This window comes from Artemia franciscana, chromosome 14, assembly GCF_032884065.1.
Source record: "Artemia franciscana chromosome 14, ASM3288406v1, whole genome shotgun sequence".
Taxonomy (NCBI): Eukaryota; Metazoa; Arthropoda; class Branchiopoda; order Anostraca; family Artemiidae; genus Artemia; species Artemia franciscana.
This window is the reverse complement of record NC_088876.1, coordinates 39,176,473-39,203,163: the sequence shown is the minus strand read 5'-3', so window position 1 is coordinate 39,203,163 and position 26,691 is coordinate 39,176,473. Positions and strand designations below refer to the sequence as shown.

Sequence of the window (26,691 nt, the reverse complement as noted above, 5' to 3'; positions counted from 1 at the left end):
TAAACCAACCGAACCTAAAATGCCATTGTCAAGCCTTGCACTAAATTGAGAAAGTTGAGTAGCAACGCTGACTAAATCCAAGGAGAAAGAAAAAGGTCTTTCGGATATTCACCGGTGAATGTCGACATTCACGTACAAAACAAAAAATATTTTTAAAAGTCATATTATATATACAGAATATATAGACTTTCAGTTAAAAAAAACTTTTATTTTATTTAATCTTAAGAAAGAACGGACCCTAGGCAATTCAACATCGTTCTTACACATTCAATAGTAAAACTACCAAAAAGAAGGCTTTTTGAAACTAATACTTCAAACATAAATATGTTATTACAAAACAACAAGAGCCAAGAGCTCATATGGCACTTATGACAGGGTCGGAAGAGCCAAGAGCTTCTTCCCACCAAGTTTCATTACGATCCCTCCACTCCAGGCATTTTCCAAGATTTCCGGTTTCCCCTTCAACTCCCCCCAATGTCACCGGATCCAGTCGGGATTTAAAGTAAGAATTCTGAGACACGAGATCCTTCTAAATATCAAATTTCATTAAGATCCGATAACTGGTTCGTAAGTTAAAAATGCCTCATTTTTTCTATTTTTCCGAATTAGCCCCCCCCCCCCCAAACTCCCCTAAAGAGAGCCAATCCGATCTAGTTATGTCAATCACGTATCTAGGACTATTCTTCCCACCAAGTATCATCACGACCTCTCCACTCTAAGCGTTTTCCAAGATTTCCAGTTTCCTCCGCCTACTCCTCCCAATGTCACCGGATCCGGTCAGGATTTAAAATAATAGCTCTGTGACACGAGGTTCTTTTAAATATCAAATTTCATTAAGATCCGAACACCCGCTCGTAAGTTATAAATACCTCATTTTTATAATTTTTCCGAATTACCGAATTAGGTCCCCTCCCCCAACTCCCCCAAAGAGACCGGATCCAGTCCAGTTATGTCAGTCACGTATCTAGGAACCGTTCTTATTCTTCCCACCAAGTTTCATCCCAATCTCTCCACTCTAAGCGTTTTCCAAGATTTCCGGTCCCCTCCCCCCAATGACACTGGATCCTGTCGGGACTTAAAGTAAGAGGTCCGAGTTACGAGGTCTTTCTAAATATCAAATGCCATTAAGATCCAATCACTCGTTCGTAAGTTAAAAATACCTCATTTTTTTCTAATTTTTCCGAAAAAACGTCCCCCACTCCTCCCCCCCCCCCGAGATTGCCGCATTGGGGAAGACTATTTCTAATTAAATCTGGTCTGGTCCCTGATACGCCTGCCAAATTTAATCGTCCTAACTTATCTGAAAGTGCCCAAACTAGCAAACCGGGACCGACAGACCGACCGACAGAAATTGCGATCGCTATAGGTCACTTGGTAAATGCCAAGTGCCATAAAAATCTAAATTTTACCCAAAGCAGAAGCGACGCGAAGACATTTTTTATTGAATGGATACAAAACCCAACTTCCGATATTTGGCCCCTGGCAGAATCTAGCCTAATACCAATAAGGGGTTTGCGCATAGCCTATATCGATATTCTTTCATGTTAAAAAGGGAGGGTATTGTCCATACCTAACCATTCAACATCGTTCTTAATTCCTGTAAAGAATCTTTCCTCCTCTTTTTCTGGATTTGTATCATCATACCTCAAGAAACAGACTCCGTTGTGGGCTGCTGCGTAACCAAAGTTGATATTAATCGCTTTAGCATGACCAATATGGAGAATACCGTTGGGCTCGGGAGGGAAACGAGTTCGAACCTTAAAAGGAAATTTTTTTATGAATCTATAGTCGAGTTCATTTACCTTTTGCCGTAAAAGTTAAGTACATCACATAGAGTTAAGTATATCCCAACTCAGATCTCAGCCGATCAGATATTTAAAAAAACAGATATTTGCAAAACAATTTAAGCAATTTTTAGTAAGAGAGTGGACAAAATCCTCGGAATTGTAAGATATATTTTAATACGGAGAATATCGTTTGGCTTGAGAGGGAAACGAGTCGGACCTTAAAAGGAAACAAATTATAAATCTACAGTCGAGGCCATTCACCTTTTGCCGTAAAAGTTAAGTATATTACAACTCAGATCTCAGCTGATCAGATATATAAAAACAAATAAAGTAATTTTTAGAAAGAGAGAGTGGACAAGATCCTCGAAATTACAAGATATTTTTAATATGGAGAATACCGTTGGGCTCGGGAGGAAACGAGATCGAACCTAAAAACAGAACAAAAGTTTTACATCTGAATGGAGATGATTCACGTCTTGCTGTGGAAAAATTACCAAAATTCTACGTAAAATACCTTTTAACTCTACCTAAACACATATTCAGTTGAATAACCCAAATAAAAAGGATGGTTGGGTGTAAATAATTGATATGGATCGATATGGATTGTCAATGCATTCAGTTGAATAATGAATGAAAACCAACAGTAGGTTTCCAACAAGTAGGAAGACCAAAAAAAAATTCAATATAGGAATATTTTGTCTGATTGCAAAAAGGCGTCCTCAGCGTTGAGACAGAAAGAATGTATCCAAGGTAAACATTGAATAATTCACATATTTTGCCTTTTCTCTTGTTTTAGATACAGGTTAAAGTGTCATTCACTTTTAGTGTCACTCTTATAATAACCGGTTTATCCATATATTGAATAGACAGTGACAAATTCGAGAATCAATAAACGCATGGGAGATATATAATATGGGCTATATATTTGGGTAAGGTTAGAAGGGTTAACTTAGGTTAAATTGAATTTGCGCCAGAAACAGTTGCTATATTTTGAAAGAGCATAAAAAAGGCTTCGATTGGTAATTTCATTTTATTCACAAGAAATTTAAGTATATTAATCAATATTTACCGAATTCTAACCATAAGAATGTAAAGAAAGGAAGGAATCAAAAGAGAATAAAAAGAAAAAAATCAAACGAATACATACAATAGTTACAAAGCACTTCATAAATGTAAAATATATTGTACTTTCATATTTTATTTCTTGCATTTTCATGGTTTTATTTATTATCTTATTTTTTTTCATTTCGATCCCTTTTTTTTTAAGTTACAATGGTTTTGATTTCTTAACACTGAGGAAGCCTTACCGTCAGGACGTCTGACCTTGTTGATTATATTTTTGTAACTCAAAAACTGACAAGACTCAACTAACTCAACTCAAAACTAACTCAACACAAGATATTAGGGAATGTAAGAGTGTTGTTATTGATGTTAAAAGTAGAGGTGACAGTCTAGTAGCGTCTTTTTTGTATTCCTAAGTTTGTGGCGCCAGTTACTTTTAGTTAAAAAAAGCTTGTTGGAGTCAATAAGTGTTTCTTTTTTCCTTTTTATGTTTTCGCCTTTTTATATTCAGTTTTTTTCTTACTTTTTTTTGTTCTATTACTTTCCTAGGATCAAATTTAGCCTAAAAAATTGATCTAAGCACTTCTTTTCCGATAAAAAGACGACATGGTTCTCTGTTTTCTCATACTTATTGTATATCGTCAAAATATCCGTTTCACTGATCTTCTTTGTTTTTTGTTTTTGTTGTCTTTATCTTGTGTTTGTTCTTATTTCCAAAATTATCATCTTCGTTTTTAAATAAAAAGACATTTTTAAATAAAAAGACAAAGACATTAAATAAAAAGGCATGTGTACTGCGCATCTTGTATGGTTCTCCAAACAGGTAGCATGCGTCCACATGCGTAGCATGTGCCATCCAGTTTGGATACTCCAAACTGTGATTCCAACCCCACACTTCGAAATGTATCCCAATCTTTTGATAGTAAGTTTTGATTTTTTTCATGTTTTTTCCTTTCTTTTTTCCATGTCTTTTTCCAACCGGCAAGCAATAATTGTTGAAGAAACCTTGTTGTGACACAGGTGAATTATTCGTTTGTTTGTTCTTCCTCTTTGCCTTCTTATTGGCAGGTATTCCTTCCGGCCTTTTCCTTCCTGCCAATAGAAGTGAAATACTAACCATTTAACTCCTATTGGTAGGATTAACATGGTTAGCATTGGCAATTTAAATGGTGAGCATTAGTGGACTGGTCTATTCTCAACTGGCTGAGGGCACTTGAACTTCTTTTTAGTATTCCAAGGATTTAATCCAGAATCATTATTGTAATAGCCTAAAAGCTGACAGACATAAATCACATAAGAGACATAGACATACATAAACAAGAGCTAAGAGCTCATATGGCACTTGTGACGAGGCGAGAAGAGCAAAGAGCCAAGAGATCATATGGTATGAGCTCTAACAAAATTCTAGGAATCAATAGATTGATTTAAAAAGGAAAATAAGAGGCTTAATGCCGGTCAAGATTTAAAATAAGAGCTCTGAGTCACAAAGTCCTTCTAAATATCAAAATTCATTAAGATCCGATCACCCACTCGTAAGTTATAAATACCTAATTTTTTCTAATTTTTCCTCTCCCTTTTGCCCCCCAGATGGTCAAATCTGGGAAAACGACTTTATCAAGTCAAATTGTGGAGCTCCCTGACACGCCTACCAATTTTCATCGCCCTAGCACACCCAGAAGCACCGACCTCGCCAAATCACTGAACCCCTCCCCCCAACTCCCCCAAAGAGAGCGAATCCAGTACGATTCTGTCAATCACGTATCAAGGACATTTGTTTATTCTATCCAACCGATTCCTACACTCCAAGTGTTTTTCCAAGATTTCCCCCTCCAAATCCCCCCAATGTCAAAAGATCTGGTCGGGATTTGAAATAAGAGCTCTGAGACATGAATTCCTTCTAAAAATCAAATTTCATTACGATCCGATCATCTATTCGTAAGATATAAAAACCCTAATTTTCATGTTTTCCAAGAATTCCGGTTTCCCCCTCCAACTCCCCCGAATGTCAAAGGATCTGGTCGGAATTTGAAATTAGAACTTTAAAGCACAAGATCCTTCTAAATATCAAATTTCATTAAGATCTGGTCACCCTTTCGTAAGTTACAAATACCTCAATTTTCAAAATTACCCCCCCCCCCCAATTCCACCAAAGAGAGCAGATCCGGTCCAGTTATGTCAGTCACGTATCTTAGACAGGTTTCTATTCTTCCCATCCAGTTTCATCCTGATCTCACCCCTTTTTAGTATTTTCTAAGATTTCCGGTCCCCCCAACTGCCCCCCCCCCCCAATTACGCTTGATCCGGTTGAGATTTACATTAAGATATCGGAGTTACGAGGTCCTTCTAAATATGAAGTTTCATGAAGATCCGATCACTCCTTCGTAAGTTAAAAATACGTCATTTTTCTTATTTTTCAGAATTACCCCCCCCCCCCAATTGAGCAGATCCGTTCCAATTATGTAAATCACGTATGCACGACTTCTGCTTATTTTTCCAACCAAGTTTCATCCCAATCACGTATGCAAGACTTCTGCTTATTTTTCCAACCAAGTTTCATCCCAATCCCTCCAATCTAAGCGTTTTCCATCATTTTAGGTTTCCCCACCCCAAACTTCCCCCAATGTCACCAGATCCGGTCAGGATTTAAAATAAGAGCTTTGAGACATGATATCCTTCTAAATATCAAATTTCTTGGAGATCCAATCACCCGTTCGTAAGTTAAAAATACCTCATCTTTTCTAATTTTTCAGAATTAACCCCCCCCCCCAACTACCCCAAAGAGAGCGGATCCGTTCTGGTTATGTCAATCAAGTATCTAGGACTCGTGTTTTTTTTCACCAAGTTTCATCCCGATCCCTCCACTCAAAGTGTTTTCCAAGTTTTAGGTTTCCCCCTCCCAACTCCCCCCCCCCAATGTCATCAGATCCGGTAGGGTTTAAAATAAGAGCTCTGAGCCACGATATCCTTCTAAATATCAAATTTCATTGAGATCCGATCACCCGTTCGTAAGTTAAAAATACCTCATTTTTTTTTAATTTTTCAGAAATACCCCCCCCCCCCCCAACTACCCCAAAGAGAGCGGATCCGTTCCGTTTATGTCAATCATCTATCTAGGACTTGTGTTTATTTTTCCCACCATGTTTCATCCCGATCCCTCCACTCTAAGTGTTTTCCAAGTTTTAGGTTTCCCCCTCCCAACTCCCCGCCCCCATCACCAGATCCGGTCGGGATTTAAAATAAGAGCTCTAAGACACGATATCCTTCTAAACATAAAATTTCATTGAGATCCGATCACCAGTTCGTAAGTTGAAAATACCTAATTTTTCTAATTTTTAAGAATTACCCCCCCCCCCCCAACTACCCCAAAGAGAGCGAATCAGTTCCGATTATGTCAATCATGTATCTGGGACTTGCGCTTATTTTTCCCATCAAGTTTCATCCCGATCCCTCCACTCTAAGTGTTTTCCAAGATTTTAGGTCTCCCCCCTCCAACTCCCCCCAATGTCATCAGACCCGGTCCCAATTTAAAATAAGAGCTCTGAGATACAATATCATTCCAAATATCAAATTTCATTAAGATACAGTCACCCGCTCATAAGTTAAAAATACTTCATTTTTTCTATTTTTCCGAATTAACCGGCCCCCACTCCTCCCCAGATGGTCAAATCGGGAAAACGACTATTTATAATTTAATCTGGTCCGGTCCCTGATACGCTTGCCAAATTTCATCGTCCTAGCTTACCTGGAAGTGCCTAAAGTAGCAAAACCGGGACTTCAGGTTTTCCCCCTCCACCTCCTCCCAATGTCATCAGATCCGGTCGGGATTTAAAATAAGAGCTCTGAGACACAATATCATTCCAAACATCAAATTTCATTAAGATCCAATCACCCGCTGATAAGTTAAAAATACTTCATTTTTTCTATTTTTTGCGAATTAACCGGGCCCCCACTCCCCCCCCCCAGATGGTCAAATCGGGAAAACGACTATTTCTAATTTAATCTGGCCCGGTCCCTGATACGCTTGCCAAATTTCATCGTCCTAGCTTACCTGGAAGTGCCTAAAGTAGCAAAACCGGGACCGATAGACAGACAGACAGACAGAATTGGCGATTGCTATATGTCACTTGGTTAATATCAAGTGCCATAAAAATACATGTCCTGACGTGACATAAAAAAGTGATGTATACTCTGTTTGAAGGCCGGAAAAATATTTTGCTCCTTTTCGCCAACAAAAAATTTGAACCTCATAAGAAAATCCAAAAACTTGCAAATTCGTCACCCCACCCAAACTTTGAGAGACAAAACAGCGCATACTTATCAAAATGAGCTGTAAAGTCCGTGTCTGTTTAATGAATCCTATGACGGTGTGATAATACTCGCTTACCTTCAGACTATTAATAAAAAAAATAGAAAAATAATTAAGAAGCTTAAAAAATGAGGGAAACTTTCTGCCTGTTGAAAAAAGCAAAATCGAAAACGCAAAGCAGATATGTCGAGAAGGACGTCCAGCAAGCCTACCCTCCTTTTCTTAGTTTCTTAATTATTTTTTTTCTTTTTTTAATCAAACGCCGTGTACAGCCAGTGTGGCCCTGGAAAGTGTTTACCTTCAGGCTTTAGCAACTCTCTGCATAACACCACATAACTGTTTCTAGAGCTGTGATTGGCTGATATTTACGGACATTATGCATTTACGTAACAATGATGGCAATTTCTATTAGTTTGAAGGTCGAATTATTACATGACTTTATTTCTGCCCGTCCTTATTGCTTGTTACTTTCCTTTCAAATCTTCTTTCTGGAGAACGTTTTTTCTAAATGAATAATCATAATAAATACGAGACAAAAATGTTTACAGAGCGTTAGTTATTGGTTGAGGTTTACGAACGTTAGGTATATATAGACCACTTTGAAAAGAGGTAGATTAAATTAGGCAGACATACACCATTTTGAAATGAGAAATATTCTAGAAAAAAAAACTGTAAAGTTACCTGTCCTCCTGTCTCTTCCAAATGTTTCTTTAGAAGATTTTTAGTATTCGGTGTTGGGATATATCCGTCGGTGTGATCATTTTCCCCAGGCTTATGAAATTTAACCCTTTTCAATAATTCGGACATTGTGGCAGCACTATCACTTGCTAAATATAAAATAAGATATAAAACACCAAAACACAGAAGACCTTAGTCTTTCATGAACAAATTCAAAAATCAAAAATAAACGAATAAAATTTTAATAGCTATTAAAATTTAAACTAGATCTACGTTGCATGGTTAACGTGAGGTGTTGCGGCAATCTTTGCTCGGCTTCGCCGAGTAAAGTGTTGCGAGAGCAACACTTTGGTTTTGTTTCCTCGCTGCGACTAAACGCTGAAGTTGTTAATCTGTAAGGATGCTAAAATACATACTAGGTACACCAACTCGCAAAAGTTGCAAACTCCTCATTGCTAAAGATGATTGTAGCCTTACAGCCGATTATTACTTACAAGTCCCCTACATGTCTTACCACTGGAACCAAATTGGTCTTACCATCAAATACAACGGAAACAAAAAATAGGTACACCAACTAGTAAGAGTTGCGAACCCCTCATTGCCGAGGATGATTATGAGCTAACAGCCGACTGGTGCTTACAACTTCCCTATATGTCTCACAATTGGTATCGGCCTATTTTTGGTTTCAGTGTGTACCTTACTACTGAAGTTGTCAACCCCTTTAAACTTTCAAACTGGTATATCTCATGAAGGAATTTTTGTACAAAAAAATGGATGACATATACTTTGATCAGCTCATCAAAAGCTATCGACTGCCGTCGAAAAAAAAAATCTATCTGTCTTAGTTCAAAAGTTGACTTTTTTGCCGTAGGCCAACTTTCTAACGTCATCACTTAGAAAGGAGCAAAGGATAAACTCTAATTTCTTTAGCAATGAGAGAACTTTTAAAGTTTAAGAGGCACATCTGATACCATTTCTCTACCGCAATCCCAAGTGCGAAAAACCGAATGATAAACTCAGCTGAAATCACGAACAGAAATGGGTAGAAACAATAGATGGCAGCACTTTCGGACCCGTGGGAAAATGCCGCTTTTTTGCTTCTCTAAATTTTTCTATTTATCACTCAAAGAAGATATATTGGCTGTGGGGCAGGGTAACTGTCGCATATATTTAACACTTATAGATTTTAGTCCATCTTCAATTTGAAACTGGTGCCTGCCTGCTTGCCTGCTAGAACGGAGCTTTCCACTCGAAAGCAGAAACATGGTTTGATGAAACGAAAGCTTGGCTGCATAACTTCAGATAGTCCTCTCTGACATAGGCTATACAACTCCTCTTCACTTCACACACTATAGGCTCTGGCTCAAGGATAAGCAAAAACCATCCGTTTTGGCCCCAGGCAAGAGTTCTACGAAGCTTTTCAAAATGTAAAGTCATATTCATCAATCCGGCCTAAGGTCCACACTTTCCGTAAAAACCGCAGAGGTTAGACCCTTACCACTTTCTAGGAATAAGCTGAAATCGGGGTGCTAGGAACAAAAAAAAAAAAAAAAAAACACGACAAAACCAAAGTGTTGCTCTCGCAACAAATAAACAAAAAAAGGTTTCGACATAATTTTGTATAATGAAAAATGAACACATAACTACAATGTGTGAAAGATAGTAGAGTTTTTGGAATTAAAGAACTACAATCCTACGATCCCTGCAAATGTTCTCTAAGAGGCATCAGGGTTAGAGGGCAAAGATTATGACAAGTTAAATGAAAATGAATTGGAACTGTTATTATACTTGTGTATAGTAAACTAAAAACAAGTTTAAAAATGTATGATAATGTATATAAAGATTAAAATACGCGAACACATATTAAAAAAAAATACAAGTTATTGAAACTGTAAAATCTTGTCCAATATAAAATGATATTTTAAAAAAAATTATAAAATTTATAATGATATATAAATCAATTTTGGAATTTTTTTTTTAGTTTTTAGCAGCATCAGTCCAGCTTCCAGAATTTTCCTTCAGGGGGAGAGGGTTACCGAAAGAATTTTGTTTGGGCTGAAGTTACCAACAGGCTTTTTTGGGAGGGGGATTAAGCTCGTTACCTGCAATTTTAAGATCGATTTACGAGTTAGAGAAATATTTCGGAAGGGTGGGTTCAAGCCCGGTAAACCATCAACCTTTTGGATGCTGCCCTGAATATTTATTTATTTTATTTTTCACCCATACGATACATAAAGTAAATATGGTGGAGTAAAAATAAATATGAAAAAACACAAAGAGAAAAACAAATACACAAACAAAATAAAAAAATAAACGGATAAGACGGTAGTGAGGAGATAGGCGCGCAGAAGCTGTACTGGAGAGTTTTCTGTGAAGAATCTCCAACTTTCAAGTTATATCAAGAACTAAAAATTTTCTAACAAGAGTCCGGTTTTTTGTCCAAGGTGGAAGACACAGGAAAAATTTGCCAAATTTGAAATAAATTTATCCGGATTCTTTTTGAATTACCATCATTAAGAAGGGGGGAAAGACCAGAGTTTGGAACGGCTAATCAGAAGCAAGTCGTCCGCATACGCAAGATAAGAAACATCCGCAAGACCAGAAAGGTATGTACCTGAAATCTTAGCCAGCACATAAGAAATACAAATCTCAAAAAGCTTAGGGGACAGAACACCGCCCTGCCTAACTCCTCTTTGTACATTTATAATAGTGTCTGGTGCAGATCTTAGTTGAAGAAAAGAATCTGAATACCAAAACCTAATAAGCATTATAACAGAGAGATTGACCCCAGAATTATGCTAGAAAAAAGGAGCTGATTATGGACCGATCCAAAGCACAATTATAAAGACCATTGCCCTTGGAAGAATTATCAGCCAGTAAAGAAGACAGAATCTTATACGCATGCTGACAACCCACCCCATGCCGAAAACCAAATTGGTTCTCACCCTCATTAATATTTTTAGTCAAAAAAGGTAGAAGGATATACTCAAAAACCTTGCTAATATTACAAGAGACACTAATAGGTGGATAGAAGGAAAAATCAGTCGGTGATTTTCCCCCTATAAAAATTGACGAAACAGTGCCACACAGAAAACTCTCAGGTACGCTTGAAGTACATAGACACATTTGAAAAAGAAGCTGAAAGTGAGACACAAGGGGGGTACAATCAATCGGCATATGCATCTTAGAAATACCATCCTTGTCTATTGAATCAGATTTTAAACTTTTCACAGCATCAATTAAGGAAGAAAAGGATATGGGCACTATATAGCGTTGCGAAAGCATTGCACTAAAGTAAGGTAAGACCCTTGGCCGATTAAAGCATCTGTTTTGAAAGCAGAATAAGGTTGATTGTACAACCAGGGGTCTTTAGTTTTAACCCCCTTGAGAGAAACTTCAATAAAGGCAAAGGAATATTAAAGATACAGGCAAAACACTTTTCCAGCATAAATATATTAAGTTATCATAACGATAACGAGGGTAAGAGCCGCGTCTCCAAAGGTAAAAGTACACCACTAGACAGAATATCAGAAAGCTTATCCCCTCAAATAATACACTAAATAATAAAGATATAAAAAGAATGCTAGCATATTCTGATAATATAATTAGAGCGAAGCCGACTCCTATATATTCTGTATTGAAACCCGACACTAATTCAGATTCCTCCTCATCTAAATCGAAGGGGTAAGAAGGCGATTATATAAAAAATGGACTGAATAGTTAATCACCAAAAAAATCGAAGAATAATGTTTATACCAAGCTGAAGGTAGAAGGCAGTTACTTGTCATAGTATCATCATTTAACTTTCCTACTCACAGGGAAGTCCATACCGCGGTAACGTGTCGACTTCAGATAACGTTTATATTTGGTTTTAGTTTAATAACACCGTCATTTATTTCTAATGTTTTACACAATAAGGAATCTAATCAGTAACGTTTGTGAAGCAGACTACTTAAAGGGTTACTTAAAAGAAGGATTTTTGAATCTCTACACAGTAGGAAATTGTAAGTCATGATAGTTGTTTTCCGACACATAGTTGAAGTATTTGCTCAATCATTCCTAAGGAATTTCCACTAGATCATCGACTGTAAATAATTTCTGAGTCATAGGCTCATTCAACGCTCAATAGGTGGATTCAATAGGCTATATTCAACGAGGGGACTCGTCCATTAGTAAAACCTGCAAGTTTTGTACAGACCATAGCTTTTACTACGTGACTGAATATGGAATAATTCATAAGGGTGGCTCAGGCCCTATCCATCAGTTTTTTCAAAAAAAAAACTTAAAAGACGCATCAAAAATATGTTGATTTACAATTCCAGTCAGACAAAAATTTCGAGGAGGGGGGGCGTAAACCCGGCACCCCCTAGATACGGCCTTGATTCAGCCTCATCATAATCTTGTCACTTGAATTTAGATTTTATCTAAATACAAATAAGATTCCTTAATACATGCTATTATTCACGTCATTCATACGGGTCCGTTCGATATTCGTTTTGTGACTTTTCAATAAACATATACTGTTTGTTTTTTCGACTTACTAACTTGCTCAACGATCATCGGGGGAGCATGGATAGTCTTTTCAACAGTTCGGTTGTGTCAGTATAGATTAATATCTTGCTTCTTGTTCAATCACTTCTCTTTGCTTTCTTGGCAACAGGGCGTACTGGGAACTATGAGACAGCTTTCCACTTGTTGACTTGCTAAAGCCCTTTTAGTATTAACATTTCTGCAATCTCTTGAATGTGTATAGCACTTGGCAATACTGCTCCTATTTTAGACAATGGGCACATGCATCCAGGTTTCAAGACAAATTGTTACACCACTAAACAGCCTTCTTGTTCTTTTTCATTGTTCGTACCCTTTGTGAGTGACAAAAGAGACATATTTTGGATTGGATTATCGATTCTGCTTGGCTGCAGCTTTTCATTTGGGTTGACTATGGCCCCTCTTATCCGTTTTTTTTTTGTTACAGATCCTGCTATTATTATAACATCTCTTGCTGAAGCTGTCTTGATCTTCCCCAGGGTTCAGTGTCTGCTCTATCTTCTCACCTAGTGGGAAGTGGCTCTTCCTAGGTGCCCCATTTTCAACTTACCTTCTAGCAGTATTTCTGTTGAAGACAGCCATGCGATGACACAAAAATTTCAAGCATGACGAGGTTATGTTGTACATAGGTCTTGGTATCTTCTCTGCTTTCATTTTGTATATAATCCAGATTATCCCTCAGAAGAGACGCTCAGGAGAAGATGATTTTTGCCTCACACTTTAATGCTATTTCCGGACTTCAGAAGCGTTTTTATTCAAAAGCCAATTCAGGTTTTGAAAATGAAGACCAGCAAGAATTATAAGCAGAAAAACAAAAACCTGTTCAATTGTGTTTTTGACTTATTTGTCCACTATCTAGTCATTAGCTAGTATATCATGAATTTAGGGTAGTAGAAGGGTATAACCTCTCAGATCCAACATTATTACTAACTGTAATGCCTCCCGGGTCAAACAGCGCTGCCAATTTGTAAGAGTGGAATCTGGCGCTAGAATCGAAAAAAAATCAACAGCATCTAGCATATGGTGTTTTTTGGCACTTTTTTAAATTCCGAAACTCCGCAATGGTATAAAGAGTCCTGTGGTTACGCAGTGGGTTTGACCTAAGCTTGGTAATACGGGACACAGAGATCGACCCCGGCTATAGCAACGCACTGCAGGGCCGACATACGAACATTAATGGTTAAGAAGCGTCGTTACTCCGATTAGTTACACAGTATACTGTAGCAACGCACTACGGGGCCGGTGCAAGGACCTTAGTAGTTAAAAAGCGTCGGTAACCCGATGCAGTGCAATGTATTGGGATGCAATGCAGTGTGATATGGGAGAAGACGACCTTCCCGTCTGATTGGGAGATGCCAGTAATGATCCGAGTATTTAAAGGGGGGGGGTAAATATGACAGCCGCAAAAACTGTGGATATCACTCATGGAAATGGCTACCAAAGTGTTTGCGATGATTTTGCTCAAAAGGTTCGAAGGAGCAAGGATGAGCGGGTATGTGAAAATCAGTGCAGATTTCAAAAGAGAAAGAGGTTGCTCTGATCAGATCGTCATTCTTCGTCATGTTCTCCAACAATATTAGAAGACATGGACGGCAGAAAGTGACACTTGACTGACACCTGCGTGGGAGGAACTAAGTCTAAACAAGTTAAGTTTCATTTTCAGTCTTTACTTCCATTAGATAGCTTGATTCTTTTAAAATATTTTATTTGAAGTTAGGATTGAATTTAAAATTTTCACTTTTAATGCCATAAAATTTGAAAATGCAAAAATATTTTAAGTGATACGCTTCCTTAATTCTTAATTGTTTCCTATTAATTCTTAATTCTTCTTAATTGTTTCCTATTAATTCTTAATTCTTCTTAATTCTTCTTAATTCCTTCTTCTTAACTCTTAGTTCTTTCTTCTTACTTATTAATACTTCTTAATTCTTTCTTCTTAATTTTTAATTATTCTTAGTGCTTTCTTCTTAATTCTTTACTCTTAATCATAATTCTTTCTACTTACTTCTTAATTATTCTTAATTCTCAATTCTTTCTTCTTAATTCTTAATTTTTCTTAAGTCTTTCTTCTTAATTTTTGTTCTGAATTCTTAATTCTTCTTAATAATTTCTTCTTCTTAATTCTTAGTTTTTTCGTTTCAATTCTTAATCTTCTCAATGCTTAATTCTAATATTGAACCAAGAAGAATCATAATAAATTGCAAGAGGATAAGACAGAAACTTTACTTTAATTAAAGGGGAAAACTATTTACAAGATACACTCACAGCTAGAAAATGAATGCAAGTAGAATATGCGGGAAAATATTACCGAAGTAAAGTTATCTAGTAATTATATTTTAAATGTTTGGTAAAAAATATTACCTAATACTACCGGCGATCTCAAATTCGACAATATAATGCACGATGGATGACCAACTTTTGAGGAAATAAAAGGCCCAAGTTACCGCCCAGGGGAAGCGAGGTTAATCAATAGCCTATACAAACAAAACACAAGCTAATACAGCTTAAGTTACATAAAAATCAAATTTGAAGCAGATTAAAATGTATGCTGATAACTGTATATCAAATAGCTTGCGAGAGACCCCTCCTCCCCCTTCATTCTGTGAGACTATGAACAATTTCAATTCATAGTTAAATCTTATGTGTCTCAGGACCATTTATAAAAAAAAATACGTGTAACTATTTCGAAAGCGTTGCCAAATTCTCGTAGCCTATATAAACAAAACGTAAACAGAACTAGCGTAGCCTATATAAACAAAACACAAGCTAAATACAAATTAAGTTACATAAAAATCAAATTTGAAGCAGATTAAAATGTATGCTGATAACTGTATATCAAATAGCTTGCGAGAGATCCCCCCCCCCCTCAGCCCTGTGGTACTATGAACAATTTCAATTCATAGTTAAATCTTATGTGTCTCAGGACCATTTATAAAAAAAAATACGTGTAACTATTTCGAAAGCGTTGCCAAATTCTAGCAAAAGACCATTTTAGTGGTGATTTTAACGGTTTGTTTTTATCAATTGTAGTGATGGTTTTTTGACCGTCTTTTTTATTTTTACACTGAGAAGAGTCGAGCAGAGGTCTAGGCCAAAATATTTGCATTACATTTTCATTTTCACAGGCAGCAAATATTCTTGTTTTTTTTTCGAGTTTTTTCTCATCTCGGGTAGGTTTAAAGTCAATAAAAACTCACATTCTTCGATTGAATCCTCATTTTTAGGTAAATTGGTTTTCTTGGGAGCATCCCTCTTCTTTTCTTTTGGCAGTGGCGCTGCATCAGCTTCCGTTTTTGGGCCAAGTACCTCACCCACCTGAGAATCAACCTTTAAAGGAGAAAGTTGAGTTGACACTAACATCTAGTAGGTTTAAGACCTGAAGTGGGCACTAAATGAGAATACGACAGGATAGGATCACGAAGATAAAATGAGACGGAAGCAAAGAGAACTGAATGAGAATCATAGAAAACTACACCCAGAATCTTTATATTGGTTAGTTTGGGTATATTGGGTAGATATCTTTTATTGGATGGTTTACGTGTGTAATCAAGCAGTTCGCCTTTATTTCCCATAATTTATGGTACTAAACATACGTTACAAATTCGCCCAAAATTCCGCCCAAAAAATTCAATTCTAAGGGACAGTCCTCCGAAAGGAACCACCTTGAGCTTGTTTTGAAACCACTATTTTGACAATATATAATGATGTTTAGTTTTTTTCGTTTTTGGTTACTATGGGCCGTGGTTAATACTAGGTCGCAGGTCCCGCTGCAACCAGGATTATATGTCACGCAGGAAAAAGCGTTGAGATTTTATTAGGTGGATATTATACGCAGCGCAATAGCGCTGCCAAAGTAAAGAGCGATGTGGGCACAATGTATTATTATTATTTTTAGACCAGGGCACTTCGTATCAAAGGAAGTGTCGTGGAAATTTCGAAAGTACTCATTCGATTGGAAGCTGAAAGAGCTAGTGCCCTTTTTAATAGTCGAAAGTAATTGGAGGGCAACTAAATCCCTCCCACGCCCACCATTTCCCGAAATACGTCCAATTGAAATTTTGAGATAGCCATTTTGTTTAACGTAATTGAATAATCCAAAGCTCACGTTTGAGGATGACAACTCCCCCCTCACAGCACTCAGGGCAAGAGTTGTAAGTTATGTCTTCGGGGCACATTAAATTTTTATAGAAAGGGTGGTTACTATTTTTTGTCGTAGAAACCTAGAAAACGGCTCATTCGATTGGGAATTGAAAGGGCTATTACCTTTTTTCATAGTCTAAAGTGATTGGAGGGCAACAAGCCCTCCCCCCTCACACCCATCGATTCCCAAAACACATTTAATCAAAATTACGAGATGGCCATTTTGTTCAGCGTAGTTGAACGGTCTGGAGATTATACCTTTGAGGATGAAAAGCCCTTCCCCACAGCCCTAAGCGCATGGGTTGTAAGTTATGCCCAAAGGGCACATACGGTTTTTAAGGAAAGAGTGTTCGTTTAAACTTCAGAGTGGGCTCACTGAATTGGAGATCAGATATTCTAGTGCCCTTTTTAAGAGTCAAACTGACCAGGGCATGGCCATCCCCCACATTGTATTTTCCCTAAATATATCTGACAGAAATTTTGAGATAGCCATTTGTTCAAAAATAGTCAAAAAAAATCATATAAAGGTTTTTGGGGTTGACAGAGCCCCCTGAGTCAGGGGGTAAGGGTTGTAAGTTATGCCCCAGGGGCATATAGGGTTTTTATGGATTGGATGGTTGTAGAAATTTAGAAGAGGCTCACTTGATTGGAATTGTATAGTTCTAGTTCCCTATTTAAGAGTCAAATATGATGGAGAGCAACTAGCCTCCTCCCCCCTCTCCCTCACTCACACCATCTTTTCCCGAAACGCGTTCAATTGAAACTGTGAGATAGCCATTTGTTACCAATAGCAATTTTGTTCTGAGATAGCTAGTGCAAAAATCATAGAACAATGTCTTTAGGGTGGATACCATCCCCTAGAGCGTATGGGCGAGGGTTGTAAGTTATGCCCCGGGCATATAAGGTTTTTGTGAAACGGGTGGTTGTATAAACTTTGGATCAGATGGAGTTCATTTGATTGGATTTCGGATGTTTTAGTGCCCTTTTTAAGAGTCAAAAGTGAATGGAGGGCAATAAGCCCCCTTAAGCCTATCATTTCCCAAAACACATCCAATCAGAATTTTAAAAGAGCTATTTTATTCATTACTGTTGAAAGGTCGAGTAATTATGTCTTTAGGGATGTCCTCATGACAAATTTTGAAAACTCGGGTGGACGTAGTATCTTTTGATTTATTCAGGCATACATAGTAGTAGTATAGGATTAACGACGCCTCTTGACTACTAAGGTCCCTGCGTCGGCCCTGCAGTGCATTGCTGCAGCATGATTCGATCTCTGGGTCCCGTATTATTCAGGGTCGTCCTTGGTCGTATGTATAGCGCTGCTGCTCTGCCTCACGTATTGTTCCCGTCCCTCCTCTTCCGAAATTTCAGACCTTCTGATCTTTCGCCCATTAAAGTTGCTTGTTTTAAATTCTGTAAATTTTTACTTGGTTTCCCCCTTTCTTTTAGTAACACTGAGATTGTTTTAAAGCTTAATGTGAAGGATCCTGTAGTCTGTATAAACAAAAAATATAAAACATTTGAAGATAGGGCGAAAATTAGCCTTTTAGGCCACAATTTATTTCCGTTTTTTAGTAACAGTTCTGGCTCTTCATGATTTATAGGCTAATCTATTTAGCAAGTGTTTTTTTTTTTTTTTTTTTTTTTTTTTAAGTGTTCGATCAATATTTGATAGGTTTTGATTGTAAGTGTTATCAGTTGTTTTTTCTTTATATTATATTGTAGCGTACTCCTCATTTTTTGAGGGAAATAAATAAAATAAATAAATTTCAGGGACATACCATTTGAAAACTGAATTATCTAGTCCTAGCTAGAAAACAAATCTCTGAAAACAAAATACATTAATATGTTTTCATTTTTTTCCTTTCATAAATAAAAAATAACAAAACGTATAGGAATAAATATTAATAATTTATAAGGAGTAATAACAGTATATGTCAATTAAACTAATCCATGGCCATTTGTTCTTTTTTTTTTATCAGTAAAGCACAAATTATGTTCTGGTCTTGAGTAGGCATGGGGGTTATCATCCCAACTCATGTTAATATTTGCTTGTTTTGAGTTTGACTAGGCTATTTATTGTAATTTTTGTTCGTTTTGAGTTTAATTTACTTATTAATAATGATTTGTGGTAATTTAAGCTTAGAAGATTATTTGACTCTATGTCTGCTCACTTTTGGTATAATAGAGCTCTTTACTTTTCTTTGAAAGACTTTTTTTGTGGAAAAAGTTTTCAAATTAATATAGTAAAGAACGAACCCCATTTGTAACTGACGCCACCATACATTTTTACTATAACGTCATTCCTAGTTGTAACCTACGATTATGAAGATGCAGACTGTGGCGTCATTATGACGATTATGGCGTCATTCATCATCTTGTATATGAAGATGCAGCTTTTTGTCAAAAAAAAAAAATAGATTGCATTTTTAACATCATGTTTTGTAAATTATAAAAGCATATAGCAATTTCTCTTATATATGCCTTTAAACAGCTCTCTATGATGGTCCATTGCCCTGCTAGTAGTGAAGAAAAAAAAAGAAGACATATCAGTACAAGTCATGCAAAAAACTAATCTTCCTTGTTGTTTAAGCCAGGGGACTGTAAGCTTCCTACATAAAAGTTTTCAACAATTCCAATAGAGCACTTTTTGTGTCGATCCGGTATTTCAGGCTATTTTCCAAAATTCCCGCGAATTTGTTCTCGAAATAACGTTTTACTATTGAGACTAATGGAAATAATAGTTACCATTCCGGAATCAGCAGCAAATGGCATTTATTTTAACGAGGCAGTTTTTTTAACGTGTTTTTACATTTTTAGTTACTACAGGCCGTGGTTCGTCCTTTACTAAGTTGCAGCTACTGCTACAACTGTGATTGCAATAATCTTGGAACAGCTCCCCATTTCTCACGAGGTTTATTTACCTCCTACTTCTACTTTATAACACCTCCGCACTTGAGTTCGGCTGACTTAAAAAAAAAATCCAAAATTGAGAATAGTGGGGGGGGGGCATCAAACCTTCGACATTATGCCAAGGATCACTCCCTCAAAAATGGCAGCCTAAAAATGCAGATTTTCTGCACTTTAAATCCCACCCCACCCCAAGGGTCTAACATGTGCGGGCTTGTATAACAGAAATCTTGAATATGCACTGTATATCAAGGAAAATAAAGTACCTCATTTTTAATAGCTTTGGAATCGGTCCACTTAGGCAGCGAATTCCGAACCTCGGACAAAATCAGGCCTACATTAAACCTATATCTTTTCTCTAGCAGCTCCGACCTGTGCTTATCAATAACGACTTTCACTGCACATTTGATATCTTCTGGAGAAATAGTTTTCCCAACTCCACATACTTCTTCAAATTCGGCTTGGTTCAGTTCCTCTGTCTGGTGAGCCAGTATATATTCCAAAGCAACTGCAAACAAAATAGTGATAGTAAACGCAGTAGGCTTTTATGGTAATATAACAGCAATTACTAGCCAGATGTGCAAGTACCCCTAGGGGTACAAGGAAAAATATCTGAGAGCGGCTTTCAAAATAATATCTTTATATTACTTAAGAGTGATAGTAAACGCATTAGGCTTTTATGGTAAAATAACAGCAATTCCTAGCCAGAGGTGCAAGCACCCCTAGGGGTACATGGAAAGCGGCTTTAGAAATAATATCTTTATATTACTTAAGAGTCTAATCTTTGGCGAATTAACATGGGGAAAAGGGGATTAAAAATATTAGCGTCAATTGCAGTTAAGGCTGTATTCAGAAGGAGGGTACCGGTTATTCCAGGTGGCCCCATTAAGATACCACCAGGGTTCAATTTGGTGCAGGAGGAACTAACAGGAAGGTTCAATCGTAGACCATCTTACAACAAAAGCGTCTTTGGTGACTCAGAAATTATTGAAAAAGCGGCACGCTTCTAATGAAAATCCCCGATGTCATTACCTTTACACCTAAGAATTCGTATCCTATTAAATTTAGAGCCGTTATAAGTTTTAAACCTATTACAGATAGAATAGTGACAAAACTTGTTTATTATTTTTTCTCCGGGCATCACTAACCCTAGGAACGGCTCTGTGGACATATCTACTCAAGGAAGGAGAGGGGATAGAATGTTAAATCTATAAAAACACCACCATTATGGATCATCAGAACTTGCTTTGGGCAACTTCTGATAGGGGGGGGGGATGAGAGATTACATAGTAATCGTCTTCTTATATGCCTCGTCAAACAGAATTTCGGCTGAACACACAATGGTTGCAATTCATAAAATTTTCGGGGTAAGGGAAGGATTTTTTCGTTTTAATGACGTATTTAAAAAAAGCTACTGAATGGAAATCTAGTTTTTCTTATTTGATTTCCATCCTTTAAGTAATCATAGGCTTAATTAATTGTCTACTGCTATCCAGTCTTATATACAACAGTAGTTCTCTAAAAACCTTTTAGTATAGGTAGAAACAGGTCCTATCATTAGGGGGTCTCGGGTCACTCTTAAGTGGGAGGGGGACTCGTCATCGAAAAAGTGTATCAGGCCAATATTTTCAATTACCGCAAGCCAGTCCCGAGGGAGCCAACAATTCCCTCTCCCTTTGTGCAGATACGCCATGAAGCCAATGGTAAAAGGGGTAGGAAAATACAACTGTGTATTTCAAGGAGGTAAACATGGAAAAGCGTAGGGAGCCTCTACAATTAAATAATTAATTTTTATGGCCATCAGCCCCCCAACGCAAGTTTGATTGAACTTGATTGAAAATGAAAGAATCCCTAGAATCAAGCAGGACATTGGAAAACACTTCAAACTAAGTGATCCGGTATAGTCATTTTCAGATGGCTAACACATCAGTACCATAATTGATTTAATTTATGTAATAGGTAATTGTTAATGTTGTTGTTGGGTAAGTTGGTCTATATGTAGGTAATGGTTAGTTGATAAGTTGATTAGTGAAATTATTTGGAATGAATCAAATTTTGGATGAGGGTATATTTGTTTTTTCGATGTTTAATGGACTGCTTTTCTGGACAGTTGGGTAGCCCAGAAGAGTATTATGTTGTTATATATACTGTGAATAATTTGTTCAGAAAAAAATAATGAATAAATAAATGAAAATTTCAACAGAACACTTTTCGAACTACGATGGCACAGATTCACTGAAAGCTCAAATGTTGATGGACGATGTTCCATACTACTCTGCCATAGTTAGAATAATAATTAATCTCAAAAGACACAGACGATATAATCCCTGAGCCCCCCTTCTATATTACTCACATGCAACAGCATTAAGCAGGTTGTAGAGTTAGTTCATCTCGGATCCCTTGTGGATTTGGAGAGGATGACGAAGAATATTAAAGGCGTATTTTAAACCCATTTAAAAGGCGTATTTGATTTTAAAACTTATAAATAACTATATCTTCTCTGCTTTTTTGGTGAAATTGGTTCAATTAGCCCTGGAGCTACCCATGTGAAGCGACTGGAGAATCAAGTGGGCCTTAAATTTACTGTCCCTAGCTCCAAAGGTTTGAAGCGGTTCATGTCTCCATCCAGCTATATCAGCTACATCTTAGTATTTATTTTGTCTTTTATTGGAAACTACAGCTACTATTAACAACTCACTGCAGCACCAAGCCGCCTGAGGCCAACACAGTTACATACGCTTCTCCTCCATCCCAGCCTATTTAAAGCATCCCTCTTTATACCCTACCAGGGAGTTCCCATTTCCAATAAACCTTTCTTTATGACTTCCTCCCACCCCAACCACAGACGACCTACTTTCCATTTAGCCCAAGACAGTTGGCTGAAAAGGACAATCTTTGGTTGCTTGAAAAGGAAAAACTCATTGGAAAGAATGGTTCCCATTTCCCAGGAAGTTCCCAGAACCAGGAAGTTCCCATTTCCAATAGACCTTTCTTTATGACTTCCTCCCACCCCAACTACAGACGACCTGCTTTCCATTTAGCCCAAGCCAGTTGGCTGAAAAGGACAATCTTTGGTTGCTAGAAAAGGAAAAACTCATTGGAAAGAATGGTGCTTATTATCATGTAACTGAGAAAATAAAACACTGTGTAACTGAGAAAATAATGACTGAGAAAATAATAATATCATGTAACTGAGAAAATAAAGCACACAACTAAGGTCATTTGTTGGGTTTTTCAAATTAGTTTGATGATTTGCAAAGTAACACAAGATGTTGATGGCTGTTTTTGTCTCTTAGAGACGTTTTTGCGTTAGTCTTTAATTTACCATAATTTAGGGTTCAAGTGACAACCATGCACCCAAAAACCTTTCCTAGGGTTGTAGTGCCTGGGGAAAACATTAACTACAGCCCCCTTTCCGGACTCAAATAAAAGCAAAAAAAGCCAAATTAAAGTGAAATTTTTTTATCAAAGTGGGCAATTCCCCAGCCACGTAACCCCATTCTGGGGCACCCGGGGCAGCTGACCCCCCTCCCCCCCTATGAGCGGCTCTGCATACATCTAACAATCACTGTAAAGCATAACAATAAAACTTACCATTTAGTTTTGCTCAGTTTCAATAGCCCCTCGTCCATCATACTGGGCAAACATAGGGATTCTGTGGACAATCGCCCCAAAATAACCCATATGCGGCACCCAGGGCAGTTGACCCCCCTCCTTCTAAGAGCGGCTCTGCATAGACCCAATAATCACTGTAAGGCATGACAATAAAACTTAGCATTTAGTTTTCGCTCAGTTTCAATAGCCCCTCGTCCAATATACTGGGAAAGCATATGAATTCTGCGGACAATTCCCCCCCCCCCCAAAAAAAAAAAACCATCTGCGGCACCCAAGGCAGCTGACCCCCCTCCCCCCTAAGAGCGGCTCTGCATACACCCAATAATCACTGTAAGGCATAACAATAAACTTAACATTTAGTTTTTGCTCAGTTTCAATAGCCCCTCATCCAACATACTGGGCAAGCATAGGGATTCTACAGACAATCCCCTCGCAAAACCCCGTCTGCAGCACCCAGGGCAGCTGACTCCCCACAACTCTAAGAGCGGCTCTGCATACACCCAATAATCACTGCAAGGCATAACAATAAAACTTACCATTTAGTTTTTGCTCAGTTTCAATAGCCCCTCGTCCAACATACTGGGCAAGCATAGGGATTCTGTGGGCAATCTGTGTCTTAGTCTTTGTTGCTATATGATAAAGCAAGACTCGAATTGTTTTAATATCCCTTCCATTTAAAACTTTCTTTGCCTGAAAGATTAAAAAATAAAAATATTAAATAAAATCTGTATTGTATTTAAGATAAATTCAATTATTTAATAAATATATACTTAATAAATATTTAATAAAAAACTTTAATAAAAATTCTGGGACTGAAAACAATATTATCTATACTCAGTTGAAAGCCCAAAATAACAGAGCAACAAACGAAAAAAATAACAGCGTTTGTAATAAAAAAAAAAAGATGACAGCTACATGAGTTGTAGCTTAACATAAAAAAAAAAACTTCTCAATTATATTCTAAACAATAATACTAAAATATTGTTGTTAAAGCAAGTGTTTGTTAAAATACCAAGGACATGAATATAATATATATATATATATATATATATATATATATATATATATATATATATATATATATACTTGACTTGACTTAAGTCTCCTGCCGGGCACTGCTCGGCGTAGAGAGTGACGTCTGCCTCCTCCACCCACTTCGGTCCATGGCGAGTATTTGCTCTTCGCCCTGTCTGATGTTTGCCATCGCCAAGAACTCGGACAGGCTGTCGGACCAACGTTTCTTCGGTCGGCCTCTTGGTCGCTTCCAACCAACTTTGATAGGGTCGAAGTCATAGATCATCTTTGCGGGTAGATGTGGTGGCATTCGAAGCAGATGCCCGAACCATCGTAAGGTTCGCTCGGCTGCTTGAGTCGAAAACCAAGACTGCTTTGTGAGCTGCAGAAGCTTTTCATTGCTGACGAAGTCAGACCATCGTAGGCCCTCAATCCTCCTCAGGCTCTTTGCATGAAATACGTCTATTTTCTTGAGGGTTGCAGCTGATGCTTGCCATGTCTCAGCTCCGTAAAGCATCACAGAACCGACTAGAGCATTGAAGATCCGCAGTTTCGTTGTGCGACTGATATTTGGTTTTCGCCAGAGGTGACGATTCAGTCTACCCATGACAGAAGACGCTTTAGATAATCTTGCCTGCAGCTCGGGGAGAAGTGAGCCATTTGAAGAAATTACGGAGCCCAGGTAGGTGAAGTCTTTAACAACCTCGATGCTAGTGGTGCTGTCCAGGCTAACTGGAGAGTTAACAGCAGGAGAAGACGGGTCTATGGCCATAATTTTAGTTTTGTTCCAGTTTATATGCAGTCCTACTTTGGCAGCCTCTTCTCGCAGAATTCGGAGCGAGGCTGTCGGACCAACGTTTCTTCGGTCGGCCTCTTGGTCGCTTCCAACCAACTTTGATAGGGTCGAAGTCATAGATCATCTTTGCGGGTAGATGTGGTGGCATTCGAAGCAGATGCCAGAACATTTGAAGAAATTACGGAGCCCAGGTAGGTGAAGTCTTTAACAACCTCGATGCTAGTGGTGCTGTCCAGGCTAACTGGAGAGTTAACAGCAGGAGAAGACGGGTCTATGGCCATAATTTTAGTTTTGTTCCAGTTCGATTTTTTTTACTAAAAATCGAACTCCTGATTTTATATATATATATATATATATATATATATATATATATATATATATATATATATATATATATATATATATATATATATATATATATATATATATATATATATATATATATATAAATATATATATATATATATATATATATATATATATATATATATATATATATATATATATATATATATATATATAAATATATATATATATATATATATATATATATATATATATATATATATATATATATATTTTATATATATATATATATATATATATATATATATATATATATATATATATATATATATATATATATATATATATAATATATAATATATATATATATATATATATAAATTATAAAAACATACCAAGGACATCAATATACGTTTTTATAAAAAAATTTCAAAGGACACCAATTTAAAAAATATATTTATTAAAATACAAAAGACATCAATACAAAAACACTTTTTGCAACCTGGACTCATCTTAGATCTGTTCATACCTAAAAAGTGAAATTTTCTACTATTGTTCTTTTAGTTGTTACAGAATTATTAAGTTTATAGGTTAGTATTACGTTTTCTCAGGGTTGCCACTTTGAACAGTGGAAATAAAATTTGAAAAACTAACCAGTTAAAGAAACAGCGCTTTTGTTTGTAAAAACTCAAACACTAGCAATATGTTGGTTTCCAAAGACAAATATACTTTAAAAAGAAAGGTGTTAGGTGCCATTTGTAAATTCTTTTTCTGCTGCTTTCTCACCAATGTCCCTTTTTTGAAGCTTGGTACCCAATACTCCCAAAATTGCATGTGGAAGTACTTTTTTTTTACTAAAAATCGAACTCCTGATTTTTTACTTTTTTAAGATATATATGTTTGTGTAAGTTTCACCTAAACTGATTTAAACAATCTTTTGCTATGATGGATTGATAATGGTTCTGAATGGTTTTTATTTGATTTTGTCAGTTCTTGTTTTGGTTTTGCTGGATGATTGTTGTCACCTTTCATAAGTTTATTTACATTTAAGCCTAGTAGGGTGATTATTTACCTAAAAAAGCTTTACTTCATTTTTTTTTTTATGTTTGTTGTTGATTAATAAATATTTTCTTCTTAAAAAAAAGATTTCATTTTCACTGACTTTGGCACTTTAATGTATTACCATTAAATTACTTGGCTGACAGCAGGTTGTCCAGTGTACAGTGGGTGACAAATCAATATCCCAACAGTTAAATTACCAACAAAAAACTATCAATTTGATGTTAAACTAAGCTGTCCCAAGAGTCGTATTTGACTTTGATAGGCGAATTTCCCTCCATCGAATGAAAAAAGTATCTTCATTTGGATGAGTATTATGTCCAGTTCTGTTCCTTCTTTAAGGTAGGAGATCCATATACACAAAAAATGGGTTCCAATCTGGCTGTGATGCTGCATCCTAATTATAGATTGGTTCACTGAGGCAAAACCAGCCACAGGAATCACCATGGCCAAAAACCTTCTACATAAAA

General features: G+C 36.9%; 1 protein-coding gene across 5 annotated transcripts in view; it reads right to left on the bottom strand.

The window, feature by feature from the left end:
• Window positions 1–26,691, bottom strand: part of LOC136035693 (probable glutamine--tRNA ligase) — a 97,544-nt gene that overhangs the window by 47,033 nt on the left and 23,820 nt on the right. For all 5 annotated transcript variants that reach the window (XM_065717625.1, XM_065717627.1, XM_065717626.1 and 2 more), the window contains 5 exons: window positions 23,583–23,736; window positions 19,698–19,939; window positions 15,579–15,708; window positions 7,837–7,982; window positions 1,571–1,757 (listed from right to left, as the gene is read on the bottom strand). In XM_065717625.1, coding sequence (XP_065573697.1) covers window positions 1,571–1,757; window positions 7,837–7,982; window positions 15,579–15,708; window positions 19,698–19,939; window positions 23,583–23,736 — 859 coding nt within the window. The remainder of the gene's footprint in view (window positions 1–1,570; window positions 1,758–7,836; window positions 7,983–15,578; window positions 15,709–19,697; window positions 19,940–23,582; window positions 23,737–26,691) is intronic.